Raw genomic sequence first — 27,336 nt, 5'->3', positions numbered from 1 at the left:
GTTGTCCCGCACATCCGGTGTTGGCCTAGATTGTTACGTAATCAGCGTAGAATGGGTGGTGGAGATTACGGATTGCGGAGAGTTTGCTGGAAGTTGGAAGAGGGCGATATGGAAACGTAAAGGGGAAAGGACAGATCCCTGAGGGGTGCCTTTTGCCGGCGTGGGGAAAGGGTCAGATGGTATAGTTCCTCGGCGTATTGCGGCTTTCCGATCTTTCAGAAAGGCTCGGACGATGTTATAAGTAGCCGCTCCACACTTCGTTGTTTGAAGGCCTCGCAAGATGGCCTCGTGCGTGACGTTCTCAAAGGCCCCTTGGACGTCAAGAGCGATGATGGTTCCAGGCTATTTTTTGCTTAGGTTATCGATAATTTGTTCTTTTAGTTGGAGGAGTACGTCTTGGGCGGATAGGTGGGCACGGAAGCCGATCATGGTATGGGGATAGAGATGGTTGTCTTCGAGGTAGGTTGTTAGGGTTATGGTTGTTAGGCGTATGGGCCTACACAGGCCCATACGCTCGAACCGCTTGCCCAGGCAGAAAGTAAGAGAAATTGGCCGGAGGTTGTCGATGGCTACAGGTTTGTGGGGCTTCGGTACGAGTATTGTGTCTGAATGCCGTCATTATTGAGGGAGGGTTCCGTCTTCCCAGTTGTTCCATTTATACACCTTTTGCAGGAAACCACATACAGAAGCATGGGGGAAATACCCCTCACATGAGGAGTAGGTTTATTTGAACAGCTGCGTCTTGATTTTCGAATGTAATAAGTTTGAAATATCTTATAAACTTTTCCATTTCAGAGTACGTACCTGCACCGAAATGCTGTCCACTACCGGAAACCAAATTTACCTTGCGTTTCGTCGTTACTAAAACGAACGCGTAATAAAGGCTATAGGCGGTATCCCGCTTCTGAATAATCGCAGTATCTCCAATCCGTGGATAACGGCGAGGGTGCGGAGTAGGGGAAGTCGAAATGACATCGAAATTGCGCCTCCAGTGACATCCGATTTGCGGCTCGACCGTCTTTCGATTTGAGCCATGCGTTGCACCTTGATTATTCCCTAAATGAAACTGCAACTCACGGCTCAAATTGAATTTCGCTTGATTTTCGCTTGATGGTGGGGGGCGCACTGATGGACGCGGACGGACATTGTGCCGTCTTAAGGTGCTCCGCACCTAAAGAAATATTTGGTCTCACCTGCGTCGATGACGTTGGCCAGCCACTGAAATGTATCGTGGCTTCGCAGAATCATGAGATGGTGTTTTGTAAACAGGGAGGAAAATGTTTCCAAGACTGCCTTGTCAGTTCTTCCAGCGATTCCGAGAGAATAGATTTCCAAGTCGTGGTTTTTGGCCAGTCGTCGGGCGCTCTTGTAAGCTCCACCACCGAAATTCAACTGTTCTGTGGGGATAAGTGGAACGTGAGGATTGGCACTCTTCTTAGAGCGAGCGCTGGGCCTTGTCTAAACAGTATTTACAGCGAACCTGTGTATGTTTAATCCCGCCAGTTCTCTCGTTTGTGTGAAACTAAAGCTCTGGGGCTTTTGTTTTGCAGGACACTGGGTTAAGCATTGAAAAAATTCATACAAAGAAAAAATCTTTGGTCCTCCACATTTTGACCAGCAGCGTCATATTGCCGCTAGGAAAATTTCTTCGCAGAGATACATTTCTGTTTAGGGGTGAAGCAGACTTTAAGAAGATCGGCGTAAGCTTGGCCTTAAAAGGTTGCTTCCCCACATTCACACACCCGAGAGAAAAGTCTTTAATAAGACCCAAGAGGTCGGGCCTACATAATGCTGTGCTTGCAAGTCCACATTGACTGTTGCGCAGCGAAGCATGGCCATCTACAGGGGAAATCGGTTACAGGCCCACTTTTTACCTTCTCCACAGCATCCGCCTGTTTCGCGAGTCGTGTATTCTGCTCGCCACGGGCGGTGTCGTCTATCTCCCAGAGCTGCTTTGAAGCGTCTATAGAAGGTGGGGGTAGAGGGATTGTATGCGCAGGCAGGGCTCATGCACTCACCATTGACATAACCGTTCTAGTGTCGGAGACTTCCTTTGAACGTCAATGTCTCACGTCCCCATGCGACCTTTCTACTGTCCTCCGCGGAGGAATGGTTTCGGGGGGTTTGCTCTACAAACGGTTTTATGCCGAGAACGCGCAAGGAAAACGGACCGCTCATCTTTCTTCGCTAAAATAAAACTGTAATGTCCCGAAAACGTGCCGCCTTAGCACCATTACAAGCCTCACTCAACAAACTAGCCCACGGCTCATTTGTCTTAAAACGTAACACCGCCTGATTGTTTAGTACAGCTTGCGGGCACAAGTTCACCTGATGTAAAGTGCACTAACACAGCGAATAAACAAGAAATGCGACACGACTGATATGTTGGATAAAAGGAGTGTTGAAATAGCCGGTAATTTTGTTGCTATGATGCATGGGTCAGTTGAAATAGGAGGTTATCAATGCGCAGGCTAACGAAATGCCCAATGTTCATGTGGCCTACACAACCATTGCAAATAAAATTACAAATTTGCGAGGTAATAGCGATTTAATATTTGTCCCATGGTTGCAGGTACTAGTGACTGATGCTGCCTTGAGATGAAGCTGATGTGCTATATGGAGACCTTGAAAGGGACAAGTTCATGATGTTCTACCCGTCGTTCGCTCTTCATTTATTCATCATGAATCTTGAAGGTCGTACGTATATTATACTGTTAAATTTATCTTTGGATTATGTGACCGCCTGTCGTGTGCAGTCACCGTACTTCAGCTTCAATTATGCCGCTTGTTTTTGCAACGAAAAGATGCTGCCGCAGTGGTAATCAATACCTCTGTAATTACCCTGTTTATTTCAATGCGGGGGGTGCTCTCCCACCACGTCGCTAAATTTACAAGGCTGGCTTCTTCGTTCCTGGAATCCCCTTACCACACTGATGCTGCATGTCGCTAGTGGCCGTTGTTCTTACCGGATGGGCGCAAGACCAAGCACACCATCATCATCATAATCATAATCTAAATCATAATCAGACTACTCAGGCCCACTGCAGGACCCACTCAAGCTATTCTATTTTAATCATGTGGTTGTGCGCGCTTGTTCGTGAGGCTGCGCAGAAAGTGGTCCAGGGTAGAACAGCTGAGGCAGTAGGGGTAGATTGGTGATGGGGGGTTTGGTCCATAGCAAAATAAGAGCTGTTGCGAAGGTGTGTGTAGTGTGCATATATATTTGTGCCTGCCGAGTGAATGTTGACGTTTTGGTAAGTCCTGCATTGAGAGGAGGGGATGTACAACGGAAGCGGGAAGATCTCCTATGGTCGGGGGGGAGGTAGAACACTCTATGGCTTCTGTTACAGCCGTGATCACGGGCTCTTGAAGACTTCGGCGGGGAGCTGATAAACACTTTCATTTGGCGGAACATTTGTGTTACCTGGAATCCCATGTGTGTGGAAGGGGCTGTATATTATTGAGGATATAAAGTAAGGAGTAGTCAAAATCATGACTGAGGGCATAGCATGCCGATTTGACAATTGGCAGGTGTGGACGGTGCGACGGGGGGGTACAGTTGTCAGGGCAGAAAAGTGAATGGCGAGAAGTTTATCTGGAAAAGCATGAAACCTGTAGCAAAGTAAGTAACATCAGAAGGGGTTAAAGCAAGTTCGGGAAAGTTTTCTTGATATCTGTCGTCGTGAAGGCAACGCAGATATCGGTATCTTGGGAGATTTTCTTGGGGTTGTCTGCAGCTCGAAGCAGACGGCGGGTGGCACTACGTTCCCTGTCGATGCGGCAGGAAATGGGGAGCGAAGGTGGTATGTTTGGCAATCTGGCTGTCTAGATAAGTGACTTGAGTCAGTGTGGACGGGGTGTGTATTCTAGCTCTCTACGAAGTAGGGCGGCACGTGGGAATTTTCGAATGGTAGTGGCGCTGACGGCTACGGTATATGGCAATACTGTCCACAGCCGTTGGCATAACACTGAGGTGGGAAAGCTGATGTGGCAATACGTAGGTGGAATAACACTGAGCTGGATGCTACTGGTGCTGCTTAATTGACCCAGGCCAATATCGGTCTCCGGACGTATACGGATAAGCCGTGAAGCTTGCCTTACAAGATGCGCCTCGTCCCCTCCCGTCTATAGAACCGCCTTCACGTTGCCCTTCAGCCTCAACAAACTATTTTTTGACATCATACAGTGGGACGTTTAGCTCTTCAGGCTTCCGCTTCTCCTTCACTGCAAGCATATTACTCCCTGAACACCTGGCCATCATATGGACTGCGTGACTGAAGAGAACGTGTTCCTTTTTCCGACGCATTGAACATAGGGTCAGTGTCGGTCATATTAAAAAATTATTTCGGCTACAGTGAAATCTGTATTCCTTCTTGCTTTATTCGCGTGACACCGACGAACGGACAAGTACACCATATTTTCAGCGTTTACCAAACTGCAGAGCTGCTGCAGCCTTTCAAAACACTCTCTCAGGCATGATTGCGCTCTGATGAGTGTCCTAGTCGCAGAAATTCGCGTTTGATTTGTAACGAAGTGAGGATGGCAGGATGCCTGTAAACCCTCACAGTGTCGTTAACGTGTGAAAGCGAGTTCTATCGGAGAAAAAAAGTATTGAAATAAAGGATTGCCGGCTTAAGAATACGAGAAATAGCTTGTTAACCTAATTAGAAAGTGCAGCTGCATAAGGTTTCTTTTTTAAATTTCACAATATTAGGAACGTGTTACTTAGGCGGACATGTCTCCGAGATTGTTTATTCTGTCTTTATCTCAGTTATATGGTATATTTGTGACATAAACTATTCATCACCATCATAATATTAACAAAAGCCTGTTTGTGTCCACGGCAGCACAAAACTCTCCCAAAGATTGCCAGCCACGCCTATCGAGGGCCAGCTGAATCCAGGTTTTCCCCCCAAATTTTCGTAGCGATTCTCGGCGTTAGCGGTCTATTGGCAGCCAGTCTGTAAACGTTGGTCCACGTGTTCTCGCTCATTCACATTACGTGAACAGCCCAGGCCCATTCCCTCGGCTTAATTTGAACTGGAATTCCCTCCACCTTGTTCTTGATCTTAGTACTTGGTACTTGGTCTTAGCATAAGTAAAGAGTCGTATACAGGGTGAAGAACATTAACTATTAGGAACCTATTATTTAGACACACATGTCTCCCAGATTGTTTATTATTTTTGTCTCTCTCAGTTTTATGGCATATTTGTAAAATATGGTTAATTTTTAAAAGTTTTATTCTCTTATACCCCTGGGTATACAAATATGCGTACATTGCTTATTTTTAGGGTTTTCGCTGAGAACTCATGAAAGGCCTCGTGACTGGTGGGGAGACGGTTTCATGGCAGAATACCTGAGTGGTGACATAGAGTAAGCCCACCCAGTCACTCAGAAAGGGTGAAATCTAAACTGTTTAAGACGGTTATGACTCCATTAAGAAAATGTTTCAATAAACATTCTTCATAATTCTTTAGTCCCCTAAAAATTGGGGGACGCGTTGCAACTTCGGATCATTTGTAGTAGAAATAAATACGCGACTTACCATCCGTGAGGAAGAATAGTACAAACTCGACATTGTTGCCGAATTTCATTTTAATAGTTTCAATGCTGTAACGAATCCTTGCCATGGCATCATTGATACATCCTCTGTCACTATCTGCAACTGAAATCAAACAAGCAATATGCCCTGTTAAACACGTGACGTCGGTTTGCAGCTACAAAGCTTCCTAGTGTGCGTGCAGGCACAAACGCAAAAAAGAGGTTTACTTGCTACAAGTAAAAGCATATGTTCGGGTAATAAAAATAATGATTCTACGTAACAAGTCATATTATATTTTGTATATTTCTAGATCAAAGGGGGAAAAGCAGTATACAGGGGCTGGTAACAATTTTGCTGTCTCTATAGTAACCACCATTTAGTACCTTTCCCGGTGAAATTTACAGGTCTGGTTCCAGCGAATATGCTCCCAAGCCTTCTATGGGGTCCTGTGCCCATAGAATGCAGCCAAAATGCAGCAGCTAGGGAAGCTCTACAGGACATACCAATTCATCATTGCGGGATTTCCCGCATGCATTATAGAACCCCATTCCTATGCTTGGCTTCCGATACTGGAGAAGTTAATCCTTGGCTAACGCCGAAGTGTGCAAGACCACAATCAACTCGCAGCTCAAGGACGCGGACTCAGGATAGCGGAAGGCTACAATCTGCTGCGACACGTTCCGACAATGCAGAAGCACTTTCTTCGATGGGCGTACACAGTAGTTAGAGAGTACCAACCGAGTAACGATGGGCTTACGTTTTTGCGGTTTTTAAAAAGCGAGTATTCGCCACGAGCTAGAATACTTAATCCTAAATACGTAAAGTAAAATGTGCAGTCATATTTTACGTTTTTTTTTTCGTTTAGGTGATTAGTATTATATCTAAGAGCTGCGTTAGAAAATTAACCAAGATAGTGTTCGAAGCACGTCAAACGGCATCTTCACTTACAGTTGTGCAGAGAGACGTTGAGATTTTTCAGGGAGACAATAGTGTCGCTGAAGTTGGCGGGATCAACGACCAATCTTGCATCTTCAGCGCAAACTATGACTCCGAAGCGGTTATGATGTGCCGCTTTGAGCTGCAGGGAAGCATAATGCAGGTGCAAAAGTTTTCCTAAATTTATATCCCCCGAAGGCCACATACATGGTCAGGGAAATGTGTTTCCAATAAGAAAATATGGGAGGTACTGGAAAAACTTTTTACGCGTACATTATACTTGTCTGTAAACAACTGCAAAAGTATGTTCTCTAGAACGTTTCTTGCGAAATAGGAATTTATCCCAGAGTACTTTAGTAGGTCATTTTAAGACAAGTGTTTATATATTGATATCGGGGTCCCTACACCCTGGGTCTTGTTTACTCAATCCGGCTAGCACTGCTCACGACCTAAGGGCTAGCTGTGGCTAGAACATCGAACTTAAACATCTTGTAAAGCATATACTTGTACAACCCGCTGTGGTGGCTTAGTGGCCAAGGCGTTGTGCCGCTGAACTTAAAGACAGGGATTTGGTCCCGGCCACATGATTCATAAATAATTCATAAACGAAGCGAAATCTACTGTATTCTTTGGAATCCTGTTTCTATTTCGTTGAGCATCTGGTTAATAGGCTTGGCTGTTCGGATTCGGGGCCTAGGGGTACAGTCATAGGTTTTCATGCTTACGCCTTGTATTTGAACCCGAGTGATTCTAGTTATATTCCCCAACGGCAGCAATTTTATTTTCTGCAACATGTTCTCTTCGTTCATTTGTATGCATTCTCATCAAAAAGAAAGCTATTTTGTCATCTTTTAGATCGGTTTAGCCTATACCAGCACGCTAGTAGCTGTTGTGTGTTTCTAGTATGACGCACAAAATAGGCGAACATTAGCTTCGTCTCGACGGCCAGGTTTGTCGAATATGCATCCGGGATGAGGCGCAGGGCTGCTTTACTGATGCTGGCGAGGAGTGCTAACGTCCGTTCATTGAGATTTCGGCGCGCATTAAAGACCTCCACGAAGAGGTGAAAATTATTCTGCATCCTTCCACTACACTGCGCCTCAAAGCGTTGCAGCTTCGGCACCTTAAACCCCACAAACAATTCAATATCTGCCAAGATTTTCTGTTTTTACTCCCGATATGTAATTGTAGTGTTTCAGCACTAGATGTGCCCTTCTCAGAAAGCCGTAATTCCCTAGCTTCCAAAGCATCTGTTGCCCCGTGGCCAAAAACATGTGGTCAACATCAATGCGTCGGCTGCTAGTAAACAGCCAGGGGGAGAGAAGGGGGGGAGACATGCGTATATTCGCTTGTCTGGCTTCAAAAGAGACGCGCTGTCGTTTATATAATATTATAATTTATTATGTTGAACTAATATAACAAAAATTATATTATAATATATTATTATACAGGGTGATCTTGTTTTTTAATTAGGCACCTAAATTTACGTGGGCACCACGTCTACAATGAGGTTACGCACCCAGAGGGACACATAATTAGATGGCAACTATTGATGGCGGTGGCTTAAATAGCTAAAATTGAATAACTTTTCAGTGGCTGTAGTAACCAGGCACGTTCGTATTTGAAAATTGGGTGCAATCAAGTTTCTTCGCATTTTCATTTTGCAGAATTCTTCTATCGGATTCTTACTCTGAGTTATTGAACTGCGAAGTTTATTGCCGTTAGCATAATTACGCTTCTCCCATTACGCTCCTTTTATTTGTTCTGTGTTTCGATAGCGGGTCCGAGTACTGCAGGTATTGACAACGCCAGCCAAGACTGAAAGGGTGCCAGTTATTACCTTTGCCTATGCCTGCACCGTGCTGCCAAACGAACCGTACACAGCAGGCCCCTCAAAAAAGGGAAGAACTTTGTGACAGAACTAACAGTGTTGCTTGCAAGTGTAATCTAACTGCAATTCATTTAAGCTGACATAAACGTACAACGTACGTAGTTGCAGACATTGTCACAACAGAATCAAGGCAATTTTATTTATAACTGCAGGTATTTGAGTTATGTAACATGGATAACAGGCGCAAGGCTTGTTACCGCGAGTTCTTCCTCGCACTCCCACTTTGATGCCTCAAGTTAGAGTTCGATTAGCACCGCCAACAGAAGCATCGGCTCATAAGTAGGAGGTTGTGATTGTGGTTTCTTGGTCTTTGTTTGATAGCGCTGCTGTAATGCCAGCGTAGAGTTGACACACACAGTATTGTATTTTGGTGCTTCCCCAATGATGTCACCGTTGACGTTCTCTAGGGAATTAATGCTTGCAGCACGCACAGTAAGACGAAGGACGAAGGAGAGTGGCTACATGAACAAGCCCAAACTCTCACGGTAATTAGTTACTTCTCCAGGGCGCATTTTGGACTTTCATGAGCATTTGTGCGCCAACAGCGGAGCTGTTGTAGCTGGCCGTTATGTGTGGGGCGCAAATCGTACCGCTCTAAAAATACCGAGAAAATGCCGAGCCCTAGTGACCGCGTGCCCCGCGCCGGTCGCCTAGCGTCCCCGGCACGCACAGTGGCTTTAGCAAAAAAAAACTAAACTGGTGAAACCACCAGGAGCGCCTCGCGTTACCTGCAAACCAACAACGCCGCAGGTTGCGCAACACCTGCTCAACGGAACAACGACGCGACGCCAGAAGCGGCGCGCACGCGCCGTGCACGTACGCGCCACTGATGAGCCCCAGCTGTCTTCAAGCGCTACTCCTCATATAATGCTTAGCACGAGGAACCCGACGATATTGTAGCATGTGACGGTGAATACTACGAGCACAGGGCAAAGCGATGACGGAGCATGTAAATAAAGAATTTCAAACTTGTACAAATGCGTGATGGTTGCCCTTCAGTGCTCACGCAGAAAGAAATACATCAGTTTTGCTATGGTTCAAGCCTTGCGCGACTCAGAGCAAGCTTCACCAGTTTTTTCTTCGGACGCAAACAGCGTTTTTTGAGGGTGGAATCAACTAGAGCGAATTATGTAAGTGTAGTCCGATAAATTAAAAGTAGGATGTACGTTGTTGCCAAGGTACCTAAAAATTACGCGAAGGAAGCTTCTTAAGCATACCTGGCGTGTTATGGCTGTGACAAGGTTGATTTTTTTGCGGAAGTTCTTCGCACCGATGGTGGTAGAAGCTTCAAGCAAAAAGTAGACGATGCGACGCACTCCCGCAGGGTCGGCTTTGTCTACACGTTGTGGAAGCGTGACGTTGCCTAATCCCAGTAAATTTGGAAGCGCCGCAAAGCTTTCAAGCTTCCTCTGGATAAGTTGCCTCACTTCACCTCGGTGCATGAAATGGAATTTGCCTGTGGAAGAAATAAGTTCACATAAGAAAATAACCACATGAGAAAAACATACTCGGAACTTCTGTGCAAATTGAAACTACTAAACAGAGCTTGAAATTGGGCTAGTTGGTTTTTTACTCAGAACATTGCTGGCGCTAGGCGGGACAAGCACGAGGATTTACACACACAGATGAAGCTCACCTTCATTTGTGTGTGTAAATCCTCGTCCTTGTCCCGCTTAGCGCCAGCAATGTTCCGAGGGAAACTACTAACTTTATACTTATTTAACTTTCTTATTAACATTCTTAGGCCTACAACGCGGTCTTTCCTTCACGTTGTTCTCGCGCTTTCCCTTCTTTTTCCCCCGGCAGTTTCACAGAACCACCCGGAACGTGATTGGCCAGGATGTAGGTAAAACGGGCTTCAGATGAAGATAGGTGGGATTGGTATGGGCATTGCACAAACGTCTTTTCGTACAAAAATGCATTGGACCATACTGCAACACTTAGTCCCTCAAGCGAAATAGGCGAATGCCAACACCGATGCTTTAGTTGTGCTTCTTAGCACCTAAGCACAATAACAATCATTTGTTTCCAGTGTCTTACTAAATGCTTGCAGCTGGGGACGACTAAGCTCTTCGGAGGCAGTTTTCCATGCAATTGGCGTGTTTTTGCGACTTCACCAAGTTTTCAGATTGAACCTGTGTAACCGTATCCTGCCGCGGAATTGACCTTGATTCCGAAAGAAGTGGAGAGGCGGGCTGGAGAAGAGGGAGAGTTTTTGAAGTGAATAGAATTGGTCTGTACAAAACTGCCACATAACTGAAAAATTTGTGATCACCAAACACCGACAATCGTTCGGAACTCGTTCTTCTTGCTATTTAAATTATAATAGTGATAAATGTGCAAGACGAGTGTTGTTCGCTTCAAAATTAATATGAAAAAATATGGGCAGCTATGATTTCGGTTTTAGTAAACTGATAGCCACATTCAATGTGTATATGCTGAATCAAGGGGAAAAAATGAAGCCTTATACCTAGCTTGTTTCTGTTTCCTTTAAGCGCAATCCATCACAGTAACCGTAATCGTTCCGTTTTATATATATATATATATATATATATATATATATATATATATATTTTATGTCAGTATTAACGCGTTCAAAGACCAACATCTTGTGCTCCGGTGTGCCACCTTAGCACGTTCTGCGTACGTTCTGTTATTTGTTTTGTGTTCCCCTCGAGCATGCTTCGCTGGGCGATGCTCGGTTCAAATGTATGTGCCCAGATTGTGGAACACATGTGTGTGTCCCTCAATTTTGGTGCAAATTCGCTTACTCCAGGGTGGTTACATTTGCATGGTTTAGAATACAAAACAGTTTATGTTTACGCGGTTTGTTAGGCTAAAATTTACTCCTGCATACATAAGTGAATGTAAGTGGGGAGGAGTGATAAAGTTTTAGTAAGTCGGGAACAGTTGGAATGCGACAAAATTGCCTGAAAAATGAACAAAATTTTATTTAGTGGTTTTACAGGAAATTTTACTCTCGCGGTTTGACCTGCTTATTTGAACAAATGCCGTGTGTATATCAACCCGTTCAGTTATGATGATGATTGTGGTTTTATGGGGCAAGGCCGACTAAAGCGAAAGAGCGCCAAGAAAAAGTGGTTTTATGACGACGACGTCAGAGTAAATGTAAAACATTTAACTAAAACCATACGCGGAATGACATAAAAGGCAATGTAGATGACTGGTGCAAAGGGCCATGGCGTCAGTATGCATGGTAAGTAATGAGGTGTAAAAACTGGGAATCGCTAAATAACTTAAAAGTACGCGTGTGGGTAATTATGGGGTCATCCCCTAGGAAGTACGATGGATGTAGCGGAATGCATTGCGAGTATAGTTGTGCGAAATGTTTGTGTCGTGCTGTTTCTAGTGCCTTGCAGTGTATATGGATGTGGATCACAGATAGCGCCTCTCCGCACCCGCTGCCCATAAGTATTGGAGATCCAGTGAGCAGGTGCGAGTTCGTTGCACGTGTGCCCTATCAGTAATCCAGCCAAGGCGACATCTGTGTACCAGTTGCGTGTGTCGGTGGTGTATGGTCCCAAGTGTGGTTTTACTACGTGTAGCTTGTCGGTTTGTTCACTCCAGTGTTTTTGCCATGTTTCGCGAAGTAGTTGTTTGATGTGTGTGTTCACGTCGGTGTAGGGTAATGTTTTTATATCTAGTGCATTCAAGAGTGTAGCAGCAGCCATTCGATCTGCCGCTTCATTACCGGCTATACAACAGTGGCCAGGCACCCAGGAAAGGACCAGTTAAAATTTGTGGGCAAATTGGGCATACACAGACATAATACCCTTGACGATGAGAGTGACAACGTGATTTTTGGAAGACTTTGGTGACAACAATGCCCGAACAACACTCAGGGAATCTGCAGAGATAAAGAATTGTGGAATGTGGCTGATAAGTATATGATTAACAACAAGAAGTACGTCATAAGCCTCTGCCGTAAAGATACTAGTATAGCCTATTCAGAGTTTGTCACCTTAAGACCGGGTCCATGCGCAGCGCAGGACACAGAGGTTGCCATTTTGGAAGCGTCAGTATAAAATGGAGCACACTGGTATTTCTGATGCCGATTTCTTTATTTATTGATTTATTTATTTATTTTCACATACTGCAGCCCTTTAAGGGCTATAGCAGGAGTGGTTGAAATACAGAGCAGTGATTACAACAGCACCACTCCAGGGAACAAAAAATACAATATACACACCTACACACATGGCAATTCTATTCAGAACAAAATCCCGAAACAAATGTGCACAGAACAATCGTTATACATCCAATGAGTGGGCACTGCAGCACGGGGAGCACATACCAACACAACAATGCAAGGAAATATTGATTAGACACGACTGTCAAGAAAAGGCAGAAATTGATTTATCGATGCGCTCCTAATCTCACCCGGCAGTAAATTCCACTGTTCTGTCGTTCTTGGAAAAAAACTAATTTTGAATTCATTGGTCTGTGCATGAAATGGGGCGAGGTTTAGGGCATGATTATTTCGAGTTACGGTTGGCATAGCATACGTAAGATAGCTGTTATTGGAAAGGCGGTTAACTGAGTGAACGATACCATGCAAGAATTTGAGCGAATCGATACCGCGTCGCGTAGAGAGTGAGGCAAGATTGAAAGTTGCAAGGGCGGATGTAGGTGAAAAATTGTGGCCATTGCTGCGACAAATGAAACGGATTGCTTTTTTTGCACCGCTTCAATTTGTTTTATTTCTCCTTTTTTGTACGGACACCAGACGGTAGAGGCATAATCAAGAACTGGACGAATTAGTGTTTTGTACATTTGTAATTTAGTTTCCTGTGGGGATGTTCTGAGAGTACGTCTTAGGTAACCACGTTTTTTAAGAGATTTGGTGTAGATTCAATTGATATTTTAGACCAGGAGAGGTTAGTAGTGAAAATCACGCCAAGGTATTTGTAATCTGAAACCCTTTGGAGCACATTAGGTCATTGAAAGAGTAGTTGAAAACGAAAGTCTGCGTTCTGGTGGTGAAGGACATTGAGACAGTTATACGGAAATTGAAATTCATTTGCTATGTATCCCAACAAGGCCAAAAACAAATAAACGAGTCAATAAGAAGACGGTGATCTTGAACGGAGTTAATGGTGTTGTACAAAACACAGTCATCGGCGTAGAGGCGTAATTTACAGGTAATGGATTGTGGCAAGTCATTAATAAACATCAATAATAACAAAGGACCAAGACCGGACCCTTGTGGTACCCCTGATGTGACTTTAATTAGAGGTGAATCGCCAGAGTTAAAGCAAACGTATTCGGAGCGATTAAACAGAAATTAGGCAATTCGGTCTGCTAGACTGGAATTTTTTAGGATGGCACCGAGTTTATTAAGCAACTTAGAATGTGGAATAGTGTCGAAAGCTTTTCCGAAGTCAATGAATATTACGTCGACCTGGTGGCAGTAGTCAAGACTTGAAGAAATGTCATGGGTAAATTCTGTCAATTGAGTTAAAGTGCTGAATCCCCTTGGGAAGCCATGCTGCAGATTGGATAAAACATTGTTAGTCTCAAGAAAGTCGATTATATGTTTATAAATGATGTGCTCCAACAACTTGCCGGAATGTGATGTCAGCGAGATGGGACGATAGTTTGGCAAAAGGTGCTTATCACCAGACTTATATATCGGCCGAACCTCGGCAAAATTCCAGGCACCGGGAAACATACCCGAGGACAAACACTTCTGAAATATATTGGTAAGGTAACGAGGTGTCCATAACGCATACCCAATTAAAAAGGAGTGTGGAATACCATCGGGACCATCTCCCTTTTTTGCGTCTAGATTCAGAATGAGATTCAACACACCAGCATGACTCATAGGGCCGATATCGGAAGGAAGGTTAAAGGCAGGGTAACCTGATTATCAACGGAAAATACAGAGTGGAAGTAAGTATTAAACGCATGGGAGATTTTCTGGTCATCAGTAATGGTTTCACCGTTAATCAAGAATGAGGAGGAAGAGCAGCTGCTAGGCAGAACTGATGTCCAGAATTATAGAGGATTACTTTTGAGTAAAGAGTGTAATTGTGTGCCAAAGAAAAAAAATCTTTTGCAGAAGCCATCATTGCGGCAAGTTGTTTTTTAGCTTTCTGGAACTCGTTCACACTATCAGGTTTATCAAGGTACTTTCTACGCCTCAGCCTGCGAACACGACGAGATAGGTGAAGAATATCTCTGTTCATCCGAGGAAGTTTCTTATTCGTTTTTTTAGTTTTTATTGGAAACAAATGATGAATGCAAGACTTTACAACGTTTTTAAAGTACGTCACAAGAGTGTCTACGTCACAGTTGGTGCGCGTGGATTCGAACAGAGAAAAAGCCTCAGCAAAGGCATCCAAGATCGAAGCATCGTTAGCACGATTAAAATCCGGGAATGTTGTGAAAGAATACAAGGTCTTGAGCACAGGATAAGAGAGGTTCACGATAAACGCCTTATGATCCGATATACCGTCGGTAGTTTCACATATAAATCGAGCTTCCGCAATGTTAGAGCTTACAAACATTAAGTGGAGAAGTGTGCCCAGTCGAGTTGTATCACTAACCAACTGCACCAAGTCATGTGACAATGAAAAATTGATGAGCTCTCGGCCAAGGCCAGGTTCTCGGCCGGAAGGTGTCAGCGAAGGCCAATGAATTCTGGGTGCATTGAAATCTCGCATACAGATAATATTAGATGAATCGATATTGTGGTTATAAATATAACTATTAAGATTGCGCATATGGCCGTCGTAGGTGCCAGGTGGGCGGTAGCAGACACCAACCATGAGATTATGCTTGTTTAAGTAAAGCTTGCACCACACCGATTCAACATCTAAAGGCACAGGTGAAACCGAGAACTTCAAGTCCGACCGAAAGAGCAAAGCCACACCCCCACATTTGCCGTTGTGTCGATCATTACGAACTAGGACGTACCGGGTGGAGTTATCTCAGAGTTGTAAACGTCTTCATGCAGCCAAGATTCAGTTACACCTACTATGTGCGGGGAAAACGTGGATACCAGAGAGACAAAGCTAGGAAATTTATTGAGTAGACTTCTTGCTTTACATTCAAAATTATTAGGTCATTACATGGACAGTGGGGTAGTCAGGGAGGGGACGAAGATCCGGGAGTGGGTGCAGGGTGACGGGAAGATTGATGGGAGGGTACTTTAACAAGCGTGTTAGAAGTTGTGTCTAGGGTATACTGAATGTCATAAATAAAAAGTTTATCAAAACGCAAACGTACTTCAGATACAAGAAGTGCTGCAGGATTGCACATCTGCGAGCTCGGTTTTTTTTCTATATGCGTAAAAGATGTGTCGCATGATACAGGGCGGAGATGCCATGGTGCTATAAAACACGTTACAGATGTTTGGATGCTATCGAAAAAGAAGACACCAAGCTCTGACGCTTTCTCTGTAACTCAGTAAGAGAAGGGCGCAGAGAACGATGGTTGGTTTAGTAGAAGTTCAGTTATAGATGCATCATACTTAAAAGAATGGTGAGGCATGGATTTAATTTAAAAAATGAAGGAGATCTGTATATGCTCGCTGACGTTGTAAGTTCCATTTATTACACTCCATATAGAGGCTTTCGACTGGGAAGGTTCGGAAGGCGCCACATACCAGGTGACGCCCACGATGAAGCATTAGGTCTAGCATTTTGAGGGATGTTATACTTGCTGACCCATAAACAACACCTGCATATTCCAATCGTGAACCTATCAGGCTAGTAAGAACACGTAAAAGAAGTTGTTTGTCAGCACCATATGAGGTGTTTGAGAGAACATTGAGTATAGTCATAGCCTTTAAGGATTTATGTTTAAGTTGTTTGATATGCGGAATGAACGTGAGCTTTTCGTCGAGGACTACACTTAGAAATTTGTGTTCATTTCTGACTGGAATTGCGACACCGTTGAGTTTGATGTCGGGATCCGGGCGAATGGAGCACCTTTTCTAAAACAACACACAAGTACACTTTCCTGGATTAAATTTAACACCGTTGCTATCTGCTCAGACAGCTAGCTCCTAAACAATAATCTGGACTTGGAGCTCGCAGCTAGACAGGTTACAAGACTTAAAGGATAATTGTACGTCGTCTACATAGATTGAACAGAAAGTTGTAGGCGGCAATGCCTTTCTGATTAATTCATTTTTACAATAAACCGAGTGCAACTCGAAAATACGCCTTGCGGCACGCCATTTTCCTGCGCATGAACCCTAGAGAGTGCACTGCCAACTCTTACATGAAAGGTTCTTTCAGACGTGTAGCTAGCAAGCGTGTTTATCATGCTACCCGACCTGCCAAAGGAGTTCAGGTCGCTGAGGATGCCGTACCGCCACGCCTATCGAAAGCTTTTTTCCAGATAAAGAATACTGTCATACAATACTTCTTTGGGAGGAAAGCATCTTTGATATACGACTCTCATGCAACGAGTTGATCGTTGGTAGGTCGTCCCGCCCTACAGCCTGAGTGGCAGTCCTCGAGAAGACTGTTGTGCTCTAAGAAGTACACGAATCTCCTGTTTGTTATCTTCTCGAAGAGCGCACAGTGGCAGCTTGTCAGGACAATGGGACGCTAACTCGCGGAAGAGGACGGGTCCTTCCCCTCCTTCAAAACACCACTACGATGGCCTTCTTCCAATACTCCGGAAGGCGCCGCGAAAAAAATATTTTGTTATAGAGGTGAAACAGTGTTTCAAGTGTGTCTGCACGTTAGTGTTGTATCATAGCTGTATGTGATCTTTTCTGCGCCTGGAGCTGAAAGCTCACAAGTGGTGAGTGCGACCTTCAGCTTAGGAAGTTATAAGAGGAGGTGGATTTATTATTGTCCCACAAGGAATTCTTCTCTAAGGATTTTTGTGCATGTTTTGTACACCATGAAAGCGTTGGTGTAGTGTGCTGAATTGGACACGTGTTGGAAGGGTTGTGCGAGTGTGTTATCCTGGCCTTCCAGTGTGTACCCTGCTGTACTAGCCAGGGGTGGGCCATGTGTCGTTTGTCCTTTGAGTTTTCGTATACGCGTCCAGACTTTCTTTGTGTCGGTGTATCAGTTAAGGTATGCAAGAAGGTGCGCCAACTCTTTCGTTTTGCCTCATGTCGCACACGTTTTTCAAACGCCTTTGGTCGCTTGAACAAAAGCAGATTATCCGACGTGGGGTACCGTCGAAGGATACGCCTTGTTCTGGGCCTCTCGCGCCCGCCCACAGTCCTCATTCTACCACGGCCTCCTCTGGTTGCGCGGGGCACCAGAGGCGTGGGGAATGGACTTTTCGGCGGCGTCGAGGATGTGCGCCGTGAAGAACTGGATGGCTTCTTCAACGTTTAGGTGTCATGTGGTGAAATATCACCACTTCACTTGTGTGGTGAAATATCATTCCCTTCTGCCATTAGGGATGGCCCCCTTCAGGCAGACGATGTTAACGGACCCAAGGCGAAAACGTTGCTCTCTAAGTCATATAAGGCATCTAGGTGCTACGAAATGCTTCGCAATGGTGCTACGAGTAAACGAAATATTTGTATAATTTGAGCTTTGTCCGCTAAAAATGAGTTTTCTTTAACCCAATCAAATGACACTCATCGAAGTAAGGTGAATCCTATGCAAATGTTAAGTTTGGCGGCGTAGCTGCCAACACAGGATTGCTTTATTTCTTTGCTTGGCACTTAGCCCCCGCATCGGGCTACGAAACTAATAACGTGAAATTAAATCTTAATTAGAGGATGCTTCGTACGAGATAATTTTATTATCTGATGCCTTCCTTGAATAATTTTTTCGTTCTTTGCCCATCATCGGCTTTTGTGACAGATAAGCGTGATCAAGTCCCTGAAGCTAGCTCAAAACAAACTCTAGCGCCGACATTAGCAAGGAATGATGGCAGTGCACGGAGTAAACCTACAAGCTCTGCAAATCGGACAACTCCGCATCAACACTATGAGTCTGAATGAAGTTGCATGTGTTCCACGTAACAAATTTCCTGGAGAGCGTTCGCAATGAGGGCAAATAAATGGGCAAGATCATTACGTGCGTGAAACAACTCAAGAGAGATGAGTCTATTACTTACCTGTGCAAATTGGTCGACTTTGTAACTGAAGCAGTGAGTCGCACAAGACGATGGGGCTACCCAGCATGTGGTACCCCGGGTAACACGTGAACGAGACGAAAGTGCCTAATATGGTAGTCGCATCACCGAAGTTCTGGTAACCATTGTCAGGGTCGCCAGCATCCGTGCAAGAGCTGCGATTGGGGTCACTGAAAATGGCTGCAAAAACATAAAAACACATGGCTGTAAATAATGGCTGCAAAAACGTGAAAAAAGCATTAAAAAAAGAAATTCCTGCGTTTTTGCAGCCGCCCCTTTCCGTAGGGGCGATTTCCCGTGCAAGCCAGGTGAACTTCCCAAGCGTTGTAGTCCCACACAAGGGCCGAGCGCCAGGCCGAGGAGTGGCTTGTACCTATTTTACCGATAGGTCCCCGGCGCCACCAAGGAACACGAATTCACATGGTGCCTTCCACAGCCGCGATGGACGCTCAACTCGCAACCGCCTGTGGCAGGACATGCCGCCAGACTCTTTCACCCCCGGCAATGGCGCAACGCGGCATGATGGCCGGGGGCCCCGCCAAATGGACAAGGGTCAGGGGCCCCTCGATAGGGTAAAGGCAGCTTTCCAGGAGTGGATTCCCCTTTCAAGGGTCCGCGCTCGACCAGGGACGCCTGTACCCATTAAAAAAACCGGTGGGTGCCCGGCGGTACCAGGATTCGAACCCAGTACCTCCTGCATACGAGGTGAGTGCTGTACCACTGAGCCATCGCTGCGATTTTTTTTGTTTTTTAGTTAAGTACTGCATAATTAAGCCTAACATGTATTTGTATATGAAATATATTTCAGATTTTTTTATGCAGTTTGAGTTTTAAAGGCCTATTTCTACTTTCTAATCTGTCGTGAAGAAACTACGTGATAATTTGCCAAAAGAAATGGGAGAAGAAAAAAATGAAGACCAGGCAAGTTATTCTGCCTAGAGCCGAGCTTCTTATCCTGTCGGTGGGAAGAGAAAATGGCCAAAAAGAAAGTATATAAAGCAAAATGGTCGGTGACATGCGTAAGCAGATAGGTCTAGAATAAGGACACTCGACATTCGATTTGAGTGATTGTCCCTGTAGTCTTTCATTTTTTACTCTTGTGTTCAGCTGGACGCCCGTGCGAAGCGCCTGAGCACCTTGTTAAGCCTCATGGGCTGATGGTGGAACCAGCCAGTGAATTAAAATCTTGTCCTCAGAATGCCGCGCCGAGTCTGCGCAGCGAAATTCTGGCGCCAATTTCTTTCGGGTGAGTAACATGGGCGCTTACATAATAAACCGTATAAAAACATGGTGCATCGTCTCCGGCACGCCATAAGCTTCTCATTCCTACCTTTCTGCCATCCTTATCAAGTTGGAGTAAACGTATATCAATTCCAACCCCAGTCAGAGAAGGTCAAAAGGGTTGCGTCACACCATAAGAGGCGAAATATAAGGGTACTCTGAAAGTGCGGTTCTAGGGCATCAATACATGTCTAGACGAAATCTTCGGTTGACTGTTCTGAGAGTGTTTCCCGAATAAATATGCCGAAGGCCCTACTTTTGTCCGTACTAGATAATGGAATGTGTAGGGTAGCCGTTGTTCGATGGGCCGAAGGGGCGGCAGCGATGGCACTTGTGCTGCCGACATTGTCGCAGTGAATAGCAAGCTACTCACAAGGTGACATCATAAGCCGCTTGGGCAGCATGGTCCCACAGCAATCTTAATTCGGTCAGTAGGTGTTCATGAGGTCGATGCCGCAGGGCAGACTGCATTGACTTAAGTGCAGGGTTTCGAATCCCACACAATCACCCATCTTTGGCATCAATATTGTTCTGTGATGTGAAGAGCGTTGCGGATTGCCGCAAGTCCTGCGGCGATTGAAGTAGTGGGATTGGTTGTCTTAAATTCCGTACAGTGACATTTTAAAAGCGCCGACAGAACCTGAAGTTGTTAACGAGCCATCGGTGTTAATATGAGTTTGTTAGCTGTAAATCACTGAAAAGCCAATCAGTTTGCTGCTGCAGGACCGGTGTTGGAAGATTGCGTGTTTACCTTACGCCTGGAATATCTAGGCACCTGTACTGCTCATGTACTACGTTCACAGAGTGGATCGCCTTCAAATTTTTATATTCTCTCACTGCCATGTTGAGAAGTTGTCGTTGTCCGTAGACTTTTGTCTTTAATGATTGCGGTGAACACAAAATTTGGGAAACTGCGTGATTATTCATTTAGGTGCAGCCCTTACCTTCAGGAAGGCAGCGCACGGCCTGGCCACTCCAGAGACCATTATCGTGACAGCGGCGTTCTTCAGTTCCCAGAAGCCGGTATCCCTCTGCACACCCAAATTTTGCAGTAGCACCGACTGCTGTTGAACTGCCTCCGGACATCCATCCATGCAATGGGCTTCGTAGGGGTGTGCACCGGATCTCTGACCATGACGAAGACAATGTGGTCTGGTAAAAATTCCGCTGAAAGCTTTAGAAATAACTTTACTGTTGAAGCGCACACGTCCTATATTTCAATGCCGTAGGAAACTATTCTGTGCAATGAAATCTTCTGCTTGAAAGTTTCTAGGGCTCATTGCCTGAATAGAAAATGACTGAGAACAAAGCACAATGTTCTTTGCGGTCCTGGCGAACCACTAGGTATATGCGACAAGAACTTATGCGCACGTACCTAGAAACTGTCTATTTTAGTGGTTTTTTGGTCTCTTCTGCATAAACCTCAGAACCCGGTCGATGCAGCAGCAGCGTGGGCGAGAACTGGCCGACAAGGCTTCAGTTTTCTGTCTCTTGAACGCCCGTGTCCGATCCTGCCTGCCTCTCGAAAGCATCGTAAGCCCATGGTCCGACGTCATCGGCAACGGCGTCTGAGTAACCTGGTTCGGACTAGAGCCACTAAATGAACTTATCGGGTGGACTTAATTGAGGTCTTCCTGCATTCTCAAGACCTTGTCGGCCCGCGATCACACGTCCCCAGGAGCGCCGTTTTCCTTCAATTTGGGGCACGACTGCCGCGGGCGGTTCGACCAAGCCGTGAATCGGCCCCGCCGTCGGTGCGTCGCCAAGTGCACTGAATTGGGGCTGGCCGCTCAGGCACTCTGGCACATTATCCTACCCTGCCCAGCTATCCGAGGCCTCGTGTGGCGTTGCTCTTCCTACTCCCGCAACGCATTCGCAAAATGTGGTCCTGCCTTGCCTGGGTGTTCTACACACAATGAACCTATAATCCCACTGATCTGGCAGCGGCTCCCGAGGTACCATCCTAGTCTGGTTATACCGACTTTATGTCTTCAGAGGGAACGCAACCAAAAACCGGGGCTTCTCCAGCTGACGAGACGCGGCTTTCGGCAATGCAGCAGCAAGGAACCGCTTATACAAGTGTACTTATAGTCGACGACTGCGCGGACAACAGCTGCACACTTCTAGTCCAGCGGGAGGTGAGCGAATGAGCCCGGACCACGAAGCACCGACAGCTACGGCAGACAAAGCCACCTACTAGGGGAGGACGAGTGACCGGTGCATCTCTATCTGGAGGCCAGAGCCCTGTACACTGCTCAGCTAGTGCACTGGACTAGTTTCGGGCACGTGTCATTAAGTTATAGGGATTGCTCTGTTTTGGTTTGGTGATGATTAGTTGGATTGCCAGGTTTCCTGGCGGTTCTAAAAGTTTGATGAATGATAGCTTATTTAATGTGTGTTCATTCCTCTGCAAGCCTGGGCATCTTTCTACTTTCTCGTGGTGATACACGTTACAGCCTTGAAGGCAGCAGTGATTATTGCACTTTAGCAGTACAGTAATGAAAGGAGAGGCTAGCATTTGAAGAAACCAGCACAATGAGGACATCGGGCAAAGGTCGCAGTCATTCCTGCCCAACCGCAGGTGATAGTATGTGTGTATGGTCATAAGTGAGTTTATGTGAGCTCTCTCATGCCACCAGGCTGTTCTCTAATGCTTCGCTACCAGGCCCGCAAACAACAAAGGTTCTCCAACAAGGGCGTATCCAGGGGGGGGAGGGGGAGGGGGGAAGGGGGGGGGGGTTGGGACTCGGTGCCCCCAAAATTTTCTGAGCGGTGCATTTCCCCCCCTCCCCGTATGTCCCCTCCACATTTCGGCCGGTTTCTGAGCACACTCCGCATCGGCAACGCATATACACAGACAATGAAATAGAAATGAAATGCTGTTTGCTAGGAAGCTATCTGTCTCTTCGGTTGTTTTAGCCGGCTGCGTATCACAAGCCCCACACCAAAAAAAAATATTTCTGGCCTACGCCTCTGCTCTCCATGTTCGCACACGTTGGAATGATGGCAGAAAATACAACACATTTATTTAGTGTATGCTATACGTCGAAGCAGGCCGCCAGAATATCTATGGAGAACTAAGGGGAGCGCTTTTAACAGCTTTATAGAATGTACTGTGGTTCCTGCCGATCAATTTCGTCTTTATTAGAACATACCGGGCTGCATTTATCGCGTGTTGTGGATGTAAACTCAGTAGAACGGTTTCCTTGATTTAGTTTGTTCAAAAACTGCTAGGAAGCACGCATTGGTAAAAGGCGAGTTATATCTTTGAACTTTTTCGTCTATTCTATTTTCAGAAACAATGTAGTTCGGCACGAAAAAGCGTCGAGAAGATTAATGCAGCTCCATCCCTTTGTGCGTTATATGGTTGAGGCAATATGCGAAACATATTTTCCAACTTATAAAAGTAAAAAGCACACATGGCATGTACTTTGCTGTCGGCTCACTATTATGCCAAATATTTTAGTACGTTGTTGGGGTAACAAACTGCTAGAAATAAATGCCCACTGCAATATGCTGTTGCGGCAACACCACGAGATGATCAACGTTCATTGCTATGCCTAAATCACACAATACTTTGAAACGCAAAGAACCTACGTTCACAGTAAGGCATTCGCGCTGACCAGGCACCCTCGTGGCACATAGCACTGAAGTCGCCCTGTAGGAGATACCCGTCATCGCATCGGAAGTTGATATCCGTGCCTTCCGCAAAGTCGGTTGCAATGGTAGCTTCAAACTCTTCTACAATCAGATGTGCTCCTGGCATAAACCGGGTGCATGTCTGTTCTGAACAAAGAGGTCGTTAAATCAATCAATCAATAAACCCATCAATCAATCAATGAAAGATTCACAAGACACTGAATCAAAAAATGAAGCAACAAAAGATCAATAAAAAAACAGATGCTGAAAAAAGATCAAATAATCAAACACGATATAAAGATTATATATTAATCATATAGTACGCTTACAACAACACAAAAAAATGGCCATGCATCTTTTGCTTCGCGAGGCTGTTATCGAAAAATTAATGTTGTGAAATTCCTGCCGTGTCACAGGCTTTTGTCTCTCCCTTTCGCAGCTATCACGCCCTTCTCCTCCTCTGTTTTTGCTACAGAGGTAATGCAATCGACGTTGTCGCAATTCAATTCAATTTTCTCGCGTTTTGACTGGTCGCGAACAATCTGTGGTGACTTTGTCTTGCGCTAAAAAGAGCTCAAGCCGACGTCCTTTCTCCCAGTGTTTGCATCAATCCTGAGTATTCAGCAGTTTTTAACCCGTTTTCTTTCCTGCCGTGAAAACACATCAAACGTGTATTTAAAAAGAATGCTGGTACTCCAGGCTGCGAATTACCTTTGCCTCAAATATGCCTGTGGTTTCGTTTGCGCTGAATAATGTGAAAACTATCAGCATAGCAGCAGTCTTAGTAGATAAAAACATCCTTTCCTTTATGTGTCTCATGTTGAGGCATACGTTTTCCGGTCTATTAGTTGGTTTAGTTAGGTCGAGTGCCAGGCAGATAGATCAAAATTTGCACGCACTCTTGAAGACCAGGCCACACTGAAAGCTGGGGTGCACTGATTCGTTAACAAGACAAATGACCAGCAAAGCTGAGGCGCCCTTGCTTAGTATATCTTTTAAATGTTTAATAGTTTAACGTATCCGGGTATGATATCGGTTGTTTTAATTTTCTACGAGCGCCTTGATAAAGAAACTGGACCTGATAGTTTTCAGTTTCTGATGATAGAACATGATTACCAATGAAGTTGAATTAAGGAAGAGGCAGACAGACAGAAATTTACGCCTTGCCCCGAAGGCACTAAGGTCTTCAGGCCACATGATGGGGACGTCAAGGATACAGCGAGTCGCCATAAAAGATTTTCCCTACCGAAAAGTTCAAACGTACACGTACAGAAAACAGGCGGCAAGCCAGGATCAAGTTTCTTAGATGAAATATCCAGCACCATAAAACCCACTGCAGGCTCACGCCGTGGTGGTCGGAAGTACGAAGGCCCTCAATTCTTGTCCAGGACTACCATGAAAATTGTTGTGGCATCATGACACCCATACACACAGGAAAATAGGAAGCGGAAATCCGAGCCGTCCCCTTGGTGACGCGCGTTGCGAAGCCACTGAATATAAGATTTAACGTTATTTATATTGATTTATTTATTTTTTATTGCTTTATTTATTTATTTATTTATTTATTTATTTATTTATTTATTTATTTATTTATTTATTTATTTATTTATTTATTTATTTATTTATTTATTTATTTATTTATTTATTTATTTATTTATTATATTCACTTATTTATTCGAACAAATACCAAGACCGTTAGCCCGAGCTAGATGGTACATATATGTAACAGAAACATCTTGCGTACAAACAAAATGTGCAGGACTTATTGCTTTAGTTTCACAGCATGGTACTTTTGCATTTTTATTACTTCAAAAACGACATTAGACTGTTGGGTACAGGCAGAGTACTTTTATAAAAAAAATTACGCACAAACTAGACATGAAGAGAACAATATAAAGACACAAAAAGAGCTGCTTGTAGCGAAACGGTCAGGGATGGTTTTCATGATGGAACTTCTTATTGACATGCGCATACGATGCTCTGCAAGGAAACGACGCAGCCGGCTAAGATGCACGTGAACTCGCATACCGTGCACCTTGCGACCCCAACTACCACAGACCCTTGTCCAACCAATACGAAGAAAATCTGATAATGCGGCTAGGCACACCATTCTTCCCCATGCCGCAAGGTGATCTGAAGGCCATAAAATCAAACCCTGTGAGCATGATACAAAGCACCACATATATCCACCAGTCTTCGTAATCGATGCCGTTAGTAGGTGACGCCCGACGTTAACCTAAAACTAAGCTAATTAATGGGAAACGTCAACTCTCTGCCACGCAACCTGGGGATATTCATGAATATTATCACCGGAGAACGGCTCAAACATCGAATTATCCACTTATATTGAGACATTGGAGGAAGCTTTGACCAGCTTTTTAGTTCATGGTCAGAGATAGCTTATTCAGGGAGCAAGGGAAGAAACTGCTGCATCAGGGGCCCTGGACTCCGGGTACCACCCTTCGGCCATACGCTCTGCTTTCAAACCATTCACAAGCTCCCACTACGCAAAATAGTCAGTCCGGCCACGAAGCATGAAACCAAGCGCTGTGGTACCCTGACACTGTCACTTATTCTCTAAAGCAGACCAATACCTCGCAACCGCAGCTTTTCACGCCACCATCTTAGCCACACAGGCCTAGCCGACCTCTGTCTTTCCTCAACCACGGCAATTCAAAACTTGCGTTTAGTCGTGTTCCCTTCGCTGAACTTCAGTGCTTGTAAAGGATAAGTCGCAGGTGCCATCCCGTCCTGCATCTTAAAACCTAAACGTAGACGTCATCTGCAACTTTTTTCCGCTTCTGGGATGTTTTTATATCGTTATAATGGGGCACTACGTTTCGGTAAATTATATTCCGTACTTTTCACGTACTTTGTACAATGCTGTACGGCCCTGCATTACTGCAAAGGTGGACAGCTGTAAATAATTACATGTTTTTCTTTTAAATTTGCGGAAATTTCTATGCACAGTGAGAGACATGACACAAGAAAATTCACTCGGTTGCTTAATTGCACAAAACACCCTTTGTGATCATGGTCTGTTACAAAAAATACGTAGCTGCATTCTTAAACAGCCGACTGGTAGTTCTTTGGAGTGTTTTAACCGTACATGGGTTGTGCTTTCACGTAAGGTGGGGTGTGTGCTGGAACAAGGCAAAAAAGGCAGCTGCCGCGACTATGCGAAAACTAGTGTTACGGTTGACCGGTGCTTCTCTAGACACCCATATAACGGCCTTCTGTATGGCTACCATGTATAGTTCATGAATTGTACTTTGAAAAGTCCCGCACTTCATAACCTCGGTATGAACATATCAATCCTTACTTCTGCACTTTGGCACAGGCGATGACCACGTCCCATTCTTTCTGCACTGGAGGGAAGATACTCCATCTAGCGCGTAGCCCTCATGGCAGGAGTAGACGGCCGTGGTTTGCAGTGGGCAGCAGACGTCTCCTATGTATGGAGTGTTGTCCCACATCAAAAGCCTATCACTGTTAGTGCTGAAGCCAGGGTCGTTGCAGTAGGTGTCTGAAATAGAAACCAACAAAGCTTACAAGGTAGAACCCCACGTCACCTTGCAGCAGGCGCACAACTTTGGAAGCACTTTGTAATCGTCTAAAATCACACCAACGCGCCACTTGCCTAGCCTTCGGAACCCATCTTGGCGCTTAGCGACACTTGTGATCTGTCGCGAAAAGCAAGGCTCAGCGCTACCGCAAGCAGTAGCTGATGTAGTTCTCGCAGGTTGTCCTTTCGGACGCCGAAAGTATTCTATATGGTACCACAGCTCCCCACCATGGCCTGTGTACTCCCAAAAGGTGGCTTTCGAACGGTACCGACGTCTAAACGCTGGTAGTGGACTGAAGGAGCATTGTATGCTGAAAGGCCAGGGGCCTCCGCATATAACGCCCGCAGGCGGACAATCGTTCACCAGTACTGGCTTTACTTGGATTCAACGCCTGCGC

General features: G+C 45.1%; 1 protein-coding gene across 2 annotated transcripts in view; it reads right to left on the bottom strand.

Moving 5' to 3' along the window:
- The window catches only part of LOC144151590 (uncharacterized), a 351,916-nt gene that overhangs the window by 40,300 nt on the left and 284,280 nt on the right, over positions 1-27,336 (bottom strand). The window contains exons 5-12 of one of the 2 annotated variants that reach the window (XM_077682697.1): positions 26,696-26,899; positions 23,332-23,520; positions 20,679-20,861; positions 18,436-18,633; positions 9,588-9,826; positions 6,492-6,621; positions 5,547-5,666; positions 1,194-1,397 (exon numbers count right to left, since the gene is read on the bottom strand). In XM_077682697.1, the coding sequence (XP_077538823.1) occupies positions 1,194-1,397; positions 5,547-5,666; positions 6,492-6,621; positions 9,588-9,826; positions 18,436-18,633; positions 20,679-20,861; positions 23,332-23,520; positions 26,696-26,899 (1,467 nt within the window). The remainder of the gene's footprint in view (positions 1-1,193; positions 1,398-5,546; positions 5,667-6,491; positions 6,622-9,587; positions 9,827-18,435; positions 18,634-20,678; positions 20,862-23,331; positions 23,521-26,695; positions 26,900-27,336) is intronic. The other variant, XM_077682698.1, reaches the window with a different exon arrangement.

Source organism: Haemaphysalis longicornis, unplaced genomic scaffold, assembly GCF_048455015.1.
Source record: "Haemaphysalis longicornis isolate Haplotype H1 unplaced genomic scaffold, Haemaphysalis longicornis Haplotype H1 scaffold_9, whole genome shotgun sequence".
NCBI lineage: Eukaryota > Metazoa > Arthropoda > Arachnida > Ixodida > Ixodidae > Haemaphysalis > Haemaphysalis longicornis.
This window is presented reverse-complemented; position numbering and strand designations above follow the sequence as displayed.